Below are 10,863 nucleotides of genomic sequence, written 5' to 3'. Positions count from 1 at the left end.
TGAGGTGGATTTGACGTTAGCAATAGTTCAGTCATACCACTGATGTAGGACACCAGAAACGGACTTCACACATTGTCCCAACTTAGGAAATCGAACCTGGGTCTTCGGCGTGACGAGCGAACGCTAAGTTACGCCATCTACTACTACTACTACTACTACTACTACTACTACTACTACTACTACTACTTCTTCTAGTGACCCGTGGAGATCCGGGTGAGAATATGTCATCAGCAACCCATACATGTCGTAAGAGGCGACCAACGGGATCGGTTGGTCAGGCTCGTTGACTTGGTTGATGCATGTCATCGTATCCCTGGTACAAACTCCATTATTTACAGACCGCCGGCATTTAGCTGGAATATTGCTGGGTGCGGCGTTAAACAATAAAAACAACGAAAAAAATAGTCCTACGGCTCCGACTACTCCTACTACAATAATCCATCCATATAATCGAGACGGATCCAGACAATCCAGTGATTGATAGTGTGGTCAACGATCCCCGCCGTCGGGGTACGATGATCGGGGCACGCCATCAACCAAACCCCAACCTGACTACCTCAAGACCAACACGGGAGGATGGGGACCTAACCCGGAATCCCCTAAACATCCTAAAGGTACACACACACACACACGCACGCACGCACGCACGCACGCACACACACACACACACACGCGCACACACACACACACACACACACACACACACACACACACACACACACACACACACACACACATATATATATATATGTATATATATATACATATTTTTACATATATTTATATATTTGTATGATTGAAGCCTATCATGATTATGCCAGACCAATGACGAAATAAATGAATGCTTTGTGCAGCTCGTTGACGTTCTGCAGAGCACATGCAGGTTGCACATCCGCACATCGGTAAAGGCGATTACACGCGGAATGTTGCACACATTGCAACGTTCTTTGTTGTGAATGGTGACCTTTAGCGGCTGGTGTCCTTTTGTGTACAATGACGATGTTTAGCACACATGATGGTTCTTTGTTTTATATGGCAGCTTTTGTTTTGCTGTGTACACGAGATGTAAATTTAGTTCATTGCTTTTGTTTTGCATTTGTATTTTTTAATTTCATTATTTACGTGCGAATGATTACCTTTATGATAACATTTGGTTCTTTCTTCGAAACAATTGACTATTCTGGCGTAATCTGGTGACCTTTTTATTATTAATGTATGTATTATGAGATGGAATGACCGCCAATAAAGTTCAATCATGAAAAGATAAATATTTGACAAAAATAATATACATGTTTTTTGTTTTTTTTCAAAAGACTTGCTTTTGAAACTAATCTGTATTTAATGGTAAGATATTTGGTGTAAAGTGTGCAAATGCAAACAGAATAAATAATACACACTTTGCGAAACCATGGAATCACTATGACAAATACAAACAACGTGTAAAATCACTTTTACGAAAGCAAACATATTTGGCGAGAAATCGGTTGTGGTACTGAGTGCGTCTTGAGTAGCCTTACTGTGGGCGAGGAGGCTGACAGCACGGGGCAATCCCCTTTAGATGTCATTAGCTAACAATACATGTACGTGCTGCGTGTAACACTTCATTAGTCGGAGGTCCAGCAGTCATTAACAGCGATTGTACACTCCAGACACATTTCATCACGGCCTACAAAGCAACACCACGCTGTCAGATGACTAGAGCTGCTAGGTCCCTCTGTGGACGACAGAATTGTAACGCTGTCTTGTCTACTGCTTGAAGTACAGTCCTGTACGCTAAAGCTGCCCATGGGGTATGTACGTAGTCGAGTCTTTTACAAGACTGGATTGTAGTGGACTGTGTTGTTTGTTTGTTTGTTTGTTGTTTAACGCCTGTGGTTGTCGTAAGCGGCGACAAATAGGATCGGGTGGTGATACTCGCTGGCTTGCTTGATGCAGGTCATCGTGTCCCCAATGCGTAGAACGATGCTCATGCTGTCAATCACTGGATTACTACTTCCTCTGCCGTGGTTGTACCCGTGAAGATCCGGGGTAGAATAGGTCTTCAGCAACCCATGCTTGCCGTAAAAGCCGACTATGCTTGTCGAAAGAGGCGACTAACGGGATCGGGTGGTCAGGCTCGCTGATGCATGTGATCAATCCCAATTGCGTTGATCGATGACATGATATCAGTCACTGGATTGTTTGGTCCAGACTCGATTATATACAGACCGCCGTCACATAGCTGGAATATTGCTGAGTGCGGCGTTAAACAACAAACAAACAATCAAACAACAACTACAGTTTTGGACATCTAAAGTGTTGCCCAAGAATTTGTCAGGGGTCAGGTTTGCCCACCCATCACTCTCAACCAACAATATGTGCACAGGTGGGGAGGTGAAATGAGGTTTAACGTCGCTTCCAAAGTTATTGCACTTATATATCGACGTGCATGTACGTGTGTGTGTTTGTGTGGCTGCTTGTACTAGTCCGGACTGATGTCGATTTATAGTGCTAGCTCACTGAGATACCATGCCGCAGTTTAACATGAATACCCCACTCAGATATCGCATACTGACTCCGAGCCGACCAGTCCTTGTTTTAGCCCCTTAATGCCGAGCGCCAGACAGGGTAACAACAAGTACCATCTTTTAACGTCTTTTGGTATGACGCGGTCGGGGATCGAACCCCGGACCTTCCGTTCTCTGGGCGGACGCTCTACCACTAGACCACGGAGGCGGTCCATATGTGCACAGGACCAGGTACTACCATCCAGTGGCAGCTTGCTGTCATTATGATGCCTGATCCACGCCGGGAACATAGGAGAGAAAGGTTTACTCTCCGTATTGTTACATCTAATTTGTACTGACAGCCAATATCCTTTTAGTCGTGTGAAGTATGTTCTAAGATTGTGTGCTGTACTAAGTGTGGATTTTGAACTGAAGACGCTTGCTTCTCAAATCCACGAAGTGGTGTCCATAAGTAGATCTGATGATCATGTCTTTCTTATTGAACAATATGCCCCGAAGCCATAGGCTGAAGAATGCACAAGCATGTTAAGTCTGATTAAAGGTTTGGGGAGAGATACAACTCTAGGCCTCTTTTTACATTAATAAGGATAATCCCAGAAGAGCGCGCGTCTGCCAGTGGGAGGGTGGAGTGACTCAGGAGGCTTCAGCATCACGACACGCACAGTACGCCGTGCAGCATTGTCTCCATCACAGCGACTGCAACTCCGTGGCCCGCTACAGCTGCAGAGATGACAAAAGACGCTCGCAGTAGCTCTGTAGGGAATGGTAGGCTCAGCTGCTTAAAGATAGAGTTATTAGAGCAACATGTCACAAACTGAGTACACATATGTAAATACTGATATGCTCTCTCTCTCTCTCTCTCTCTCTCTCTCTCTCTCTCTATCTCTCTCTCTCTCTCTAATGTATACACACATATACAACACACTGAATGCGTCTCTATAAGTAACAACACACTGAATGCGTCTGTATGAGTAACAACACACCTAATGCGTCTGTATGAGTAACAACACACTGAATGCGTCTGTATGGGTAACAACACACTGAATGCGTCTGTATGAGTAACAATACACTGAATGCGTCTGTATGAGTAACAACACACTGAATGCGTCTGTATGAGTCACAACACACTGAATGCGTCTGTATGAGTAACAACACACTGAATGCGTCTGTATGAGTAACAACACACTGCATGCGTCTCTATGAGTAACAACACACTGCATGCGTCTCTGTGAGTGACAACACACTGAATGCGCCTCTATGAGTAACAACACACTGCATGCGTCTGTATGAGTAACAACACACTGAATGCGTCTCTATGAGTAACAACACACTGCATGCGTCTCTATGAGTAACAACACACTGAATGCGTCTCTATGAGTAACAACACACTGCATGCGTCTCTATGAGTAACAACACACTGAATGCGTCTGTATGGGTAACAACACGCTGAATGCGTCTGTATGGGTAACAACACACTGAATGCGTCTGTATGAGTAACAACACACTGAATGCGTCTCTATGAGTAACAACACACTGAATGCGTCTCTATGAGTAACAACACACTGAATGCGTCTCTATGAGTAACAACACACTGCATGCGTCTCTGTGAGTGACAACACACTGAATGCGCCTCTATGAGTAACAACACACTGCATGCGTCTGTATGAGTAACAACACACTGAATGCGTCTCTATGAGTAACAACACACTGCATGCGTCTCTATGAGTAACAACACACTGAATGCGTCTCTATGAGTAACAACACACTGCATGCGTCTCTATGAGTAACAACACACTGAATGCGTCTGTATGGGTAACAACACGCTGAATGCGTCTGTATGGGTAACAACACACTGAATGCGTCTGTATGAGTAACAACACACTGAATGCGTCTCTATGAGTAACAACACACTGAATGCGTCTCTATGAGTAACAACACACTGAATGCGTCTGTATGGGTAACAACACACTGAATGCGTCTCTATGAGTAACAACACACTGAATGCGTCTCTATGAGTAACAACACACTGAATGCGTCTCTATGAGTAACAACACACTGAATGCGTCTGTATGGGTAACAACACACTGAATGCGTCTCTATGAGTAACAACACACTGAATGCGTCTCTATGAGTAACAACACACTGAATGCGTCTCTATGAGTAACAACACACTGATATGCTCTCTCTCTCTCTCTCTCTCTCTCTCTCTCTCTCTCTCTATCTCTCTCTCTCTCTCTAATGTATACACACATATACAACACACTGAATGCGTCTCTATAAGTAACAACACACTGAATGCGTCTGTATGAGTAACAACACACCTAATGCGTCTGTATGAGTAACAACACACTGAATGCGTCTCTATGAGTAACAACACACTGAATGCGTCTGTATGAGTAACAACACACTGAATGCGTCTGTATGAGTAACAACACACTGAATGCGTCTGTATGGGTAACAACAAACTGAATGCGTCTGTATGGGTAACAACACACTGAATGCGTCTGTATGGGTAACAACACACTGAATGCGTCTGTATGAGTAACAACACACTAAATGCGTCTGTATGAGTAACAACAAACTGAATGCATTTGTATGAGTAACAACACACTGAATGCGTCTGTATGGGTAACAACACACTGAATGCGTACCCTTCACACCCTAGACAGAAGACTGTGAAGTCCCCTTCACAACCTAGACAGCAGAGTGTGAAGCCCCCTTCACAACCTAGACAGAAGACTGTGAAGTCCCCTTCACACCCTAGACAGAAGACTGTGAAGTCCCCTTCACAACCTAGACAGCAGAGTGTGAAGTCCCCTTCACAACCTAGACAGCAGAGTGTGAAGTCCCCTTCACAACCTAGACAGCAGACTGTGAAGTCCCCTTCACAACCTAGACAGCAGACTGTGAAGTCCCCTTCACAACCTAGACAGCAGACTGTGAAGTCCCCTTCACACCCTAGACAGCAGAGTGTGAAGTCCCCTTCATAACCTAGACAGCAGAGTGTGAAGTCCCCTTCACAACCTAGACAGCAGAGTGTGAAGTCCCATTTAGCACACCATCGACTCGACGCTGGTGGTTAAAGGTAGGACCCATATCTGAAATAAAAACTGCACACAAAATATTGTTTGCAAAGTTCTCCTGAACGTCTCGACCAGACAGTGTCGCCCGTCCTGACTTTACACAGTATTTCTGTCCAGTCAACGACAAGATAAACTTTCTTTCCTATGCACACTGACACTTTAAAAAGTCCCTTGACATTTTACAAATGATGTCCTCCAATATTTCACATCAGTACATGTAAGGAAGGTTCAGTTTGCGTGTTTAACTGTGGATTAATCATCCCCGAACAATAGATGGTTAACGTTCGTTCTTTATCATTGACGGAAACAGACTGATCCCATGCACAACTCGGGGCCCGTTCTCTGTCGACGATCGTATCGCAGCCACGCAACCAAACCAGTTTACTGTTACGTGGCGAGTGTGTTTGGACAGAGATTTGAGCTGGTTTTATGCACGTATGGTTGCGAAGTAGCCAGGCAGTTCCAGTTCGATCTGATCGCTCTGGATTAACGTTTAGGTATATATTGACATGAATCAACATAATTAAAACGCTTATGGTGCCTGAAACTCTGATCTATGATTTAATATGACACAATCGTGTATTCGGATCCCAGTAATTGTTTTGTGAAAGTTCCATGACGAGATAAGGTTGCCAGAATGGGAGTGTGAGAGTCTTCAGTATCGCCAAGAAGTCAAGGGCAGCCAATCTTCCCCGGGCATGTGGGTTAACTGACTATAGAAGTCCAATTTCCAACCTTGCCGAACTAGGCTGGAATTTCGGTGTTATATTTTGGCTGGACTAACACGTCTATGTATAGTCCAGTCAATATTGCGAAACGAAATAGACAATCGGTTCAGAAACAACATGGCGACTGTGCACATTCCGTGTAAGTGAGTGAGTTAAGTTTTTAAGTCATATCGGCAATGTTTCGGCCATATCGTGACTTTAGGTTATACACAATAAATACATGTAAACTATTAAAACCTGTCAACAAGGGACAGTAAAATAACTATCACGAAAAATGATTTAAAACTCGCATGGAACCATAAAAATACATCACAAGACAGAATAATACATTGAAAAAAAGAGCTATACATCGCCAGCAACTGAAGGTAGATCAGTACCTTTGCTACCTGCATGGACCCCAGCAGGATTTACATCATCCCTTCAGGTGTTGGCGACGATAAGGAAATTTAGCCGAATTTAAAAGAACACACATTCTACGATTAAAACTATGATAGGAATAACGTACTTCGAATGATATGGACTTACTATACCTCTCGGGGGGGGGGGGGGGGGGGGGGGGGGGAATAATTTTACAGTACTTTTACCCCCGTCAAGGGCACAGCCAATAACAATCTCAGTTCACAATTAGACACTGCCAATTTAAGAAACAATTATGTACATAAAAATTTATTAACAAGTTGAATTTCTTTAAAAGGACAATAATTAATGAGGACTAATACTATTATAAAGATCCTTAAGAGTTGATGTTTTGAAATAGTTATCCCTTTGTAATGGAAAAATCAACATAGTCAAGCAGGACATGCGATGTATTGTAATGACAATTTTGAGACGCCGTTGCTTGCGTGAGGAATGGTTCATCCGCCTCCACATACAGGCTATGAATAGGAGATGTTTTGAAAGATCCAAGGCAAAGCCTCGGGCCTTGGTGATGGATAGTATCTAATTTTTGTAGTGTACTTTTACAGGCTCCACCACAGACGATGGAGCCGTCATCAAGTTTTGATGGACCAGGGACATGTACAAGTGCAAGAGTGTTGTCCGATCCCCTCCCCACGTCGAAGTAGAAACGACTTTCAACAAATCAAGTGCCTTCAGGCATTTTAGTTTTATGGTATTTAATATGTGGTAAAAAAGTTAAATGGCTATCGAAAATAAGTCCCAAGAACTTAGCCTTCTTCACAACTTTGATAGGGGTACCATTTAAATACAGAAATGTATACAATTAGTTTTTGATGTAGAAAATTTAAAGTCCATTTTCAAGGGACCATTTATGAATTTTAGTGAGACAGATTTGTAACTGCCTCTCTATTATATGCATATTTATTTCCACGACAAGAAACAATAAAGTCATCCACTATGTATTTTTATACTAAATAATGAAACAGACAAAATACTGCCTTGTGGGACACCCTAATCCTGATTATAATGGTCAGACAGGGTGGAACCCACTGCGGACTTGAAATTGTCTGTCTGATAAAAATTGTGATATAAAATGAGGTAAACGACCCCTCAAGCCAAAATCATGTAAATTCTTCAGAATGCCATGCTTCCAGATAATACCGTAGGCCTTCTCAAGATCGAAGGAAACTGACACTACATGTTGTTTGCTTACAATAGCATTTTTGACAAAGGATTCGTACTAAATGATCTATAGTACTTCGATTTTTGCAGAAACCACATTGAATATTTGTAATTAGATTATTGGTTTCCAAATACCAAACTAATCTATTGTTTACCATTCGTTCCATGGTTTTGCAAACGCAACTGGTTAAAGATATAGGGCGGTAATTTGAAGGATATGTATGATTCCGGCCGGGTTTTGGTATGAGGACTACAGTTGCATTATGCCATGAAGGAGGAAAATTCTCCGACGTCCATATTTTGTCAAAACTATCTAAAAGTGCCTCAAGACATGATTCAGGCAAATGCTTCAACAACTGATAGAGGATATTATCATCCCCTGCAGCAGTATCATGAGCCTGCTCAAGTGCAGTATGTAGTTCATGTATGGCAAATACCTCATTATAATCTTCACCGTTATTAGAATCAAAATTAACTTTTTTCTTTTCCTGTTGTTTCTGATATCTCTGAAACTCAGGAACATAATTTGACGACGAAGAATGTTTGGCAAGAGTTTCACCAAGTTTATTTGCAATGTTAGTCTTATCAGGTAGTAAGTGATCACCTTCCTTAAGATGGTGTATAGTAGATTTTGAACCTTTGCCTTTTGTGTTTTCAACCATGTTCCACACCTTAGACATGGGTGTACGTGAATTAATTTCTTTGAGACATAGTTCCTCCAAGATTTGCGCTTATTTTGTTTATAAGCACGTCGTGCCTTGGCACTAGTAATTTTAACATTATTCAAATCATGTACTGTAGGGTGTTTGCGGAAATATTTTCTGCTTTCTTCCTCCACTTTCTTGCTTGTTTGCATTCATTATGAAACCGTGGTTTACGAATATGAGGATTTGCACAGGACTTAGGAGTTGTTTGGTCAGCAATATTATTGAGTTGACTCGAAAACAACTGGATAGGATCTGGTACATTTCTGAAATTGTCAGGTTTCAATTTTTCACCACATAATATTTCATATAAAATCCAATTTGCCTTTGTAAAATTCCACCGAGATCTGGGTGGTCCATCATCCGGTTGAAGATAGTTTTGTGCAGTGGGGAAGTGATCACTTCCACAAAGGTCATCATGCACAGACCATTCAAATTCATTGTAAGCAGTTGAATCTGCGAGGGACAGATCAAGGGCAGAATACGTTCCACTTGCAGAATGTACATATGTGTTTGAATAATGAAATATGCATAAATTATTATCAGAAAGAAAATCTCCAATGACTTTCCCTTTATTGTTTGTATTTGTACTTCCCCATAGAGGGTTATGTCCATCTAAATCGCCCATGATGATACAGGGCTAAGGGAGCTGATCATATAGATTCTGAAGATCAGACTTTAGAAGAGCAGATGAAGGTGGTATATATAAAGAGCACAAAGTCAATGCAACGTTTAAGGAAAGGCGGATAGCAAGGGCTTGTAGGTTAGTATTCAGATGAACAGCGCTATGTATGACGTCCTGTCTGACTAACATAGTAGAGCCTCCAGTCGCTTTGTCACCCGGAGGAGAAAATGAATGATGACAATTATACCGCCTCAGGTCTAAAGTATCTGTATGTTTAAGATATGTCTCTTGGAGACATAACGCAGATGGTTTATAATTTTGAAGTAATAAGTGTATCTCATTAAAATTCTTTCTGAGTCCTCTGCAATTCCATTGGATCAAATTCATCGAGCGATTTATGGTGGTTCAATTGGAGACCTACCGCGTGAACGTGAAGAAGAAACACTCCTTCCTCTGTCCTGCGATGGAGTAACCTCCATGTCCAAAGGACCAAATGAGTTATGTACAGTAAGATCCGAAGGAATAGGTGTCCTAGATTTAATTTGTCTAGTAAGTTTTTTCCTTTGTTTCTTTGACAAGTGAGCAACTTCTGGTGTGACAGTAATTTGCTCAGCCTGAACCACAGTAGCTGGTTCATTCTGCTCCACAGTAAGATTCATAGTTTGAGTTTCTGAATGTGCTGATGAGGGCTTAATAATTGAAATGGTTGTAACAGGATCATCTGAATTTACCCATGTTAAGTCCGTCTGACACGTGATAAATGTAGTTGAGACAGGTCGACTGACCACAGTAGAGTAAGTTAGAGTTGAGGGAGCTTTTGTCTGGTTGAGATACAGTTTCTTTGCCTCAGAAAATGAGATGTTATTTTGGTACTTTATTTTAACAATTTCTGATTGGCGTAGCCACTCAGGGCAAGACTTTGATGAGGCAACATGAGTGCCACCACAGTCAGCACATTTGATGTCATTTTGACATTCAGAATTTTTTGATGGTGGTCACCACATCGATGACACACCCAGAGCTGCAACACGATTTAGAACCGAGGCCAAACTGTTGACATGTACAACATCGGAGTGGAGAAGGGACATACACCTCCACTCCGATGTTAAAATGTACAGGCTTAGTAGACCGTGGAACTGACATGCAGGCCAAAGTTAACACCTTCAACTTTTTTGGTGAAACGCTTAACAGCTGTTACACCCTGATCCTCTAGCTCAGCTTGAGTCTCTTGTTCGGACATATCAGAAGGGCAACGCGCTCGGTCCCGAACAATGCCCCGACATGAGTTTAGGTCCTGTGAGCAGACACAACCTCAACATTTGCAAACTGTGTTACTGACAAAAGATTTAGAGATTGTTGTTACACTCCACAAGAAGAGAGCCAGTCCGAAGACGAATTCTCTACAAATTCCAGATACAGCTTTAGATACATCAAATGGATTTAATTTAATTGGTTCATGATCAGGAGCCTCAATCATCAGGAACCGAGAATCTATATTTTGTGATTTTATGTGAGTGTTTTCATTTTAACTGTCACGTTCAAGACATTTCTTTTTTGCGTTTCGATTTGAACCAGAGTGAGTGATTGACTTAGTGAAAGATATTGGTTCAACACCCCTGGTCCTCGCCCGCCATC

The 10,863-nt window shown here is 42.1% G+C and overlaps 1 protein-coding gene across 1 annotated transcript; it reads left to right on the top strand.

Annotated features, from left to right (window-relative positions):
• Positions 1-5,131: 5,131 nt before the first annotated feature.
• Positions 5,132-5,497, top strand: LOC139461539 (cornifin-A-like). Its single transcript, XM_071243021.1, has one exon. The coding sequence runs from the start codon at positions 5,132-5,134 to the stop codon at positions 5,495-5,497; it is 366 nt and encodes a 121-aa protein (XP_071099122.1).
• The last annotated feature ends 5,366 nt before the right edge of the window (positions 5,498-10,863 follow it).

The sequence above is a fragment of the Haliotis cracherodii genome, unplaced genomic scaffold (assembly GCF_022045235.1).
Source record: "Haliotis cracherodii isolate W230 unplaced genomic scaffold, xgHalCrac1.p SCAF_15, whole genome shotgun sequence".
Classification (NCBI taxonomy): domain Eukaryota; kingdom Metazoa; phylum Mollusca; class Gastropoda; order Lepetellida; family Haliotidae; genus Haliotis; species Haliotis cracherodii.
This window is presented reverse-complemented; position numbering and strand designations above follow the sequence as displayed.

Bases quoted from the DNA above. Each gene is read 5' to 3' on its own strand.
- LOC139461539 (XM_071243021.1), top strand. From the start codon at position 5,132: ATGGGTAACAACACACTGAATGCGTACCCTTCACACCCTAGACAGAAG.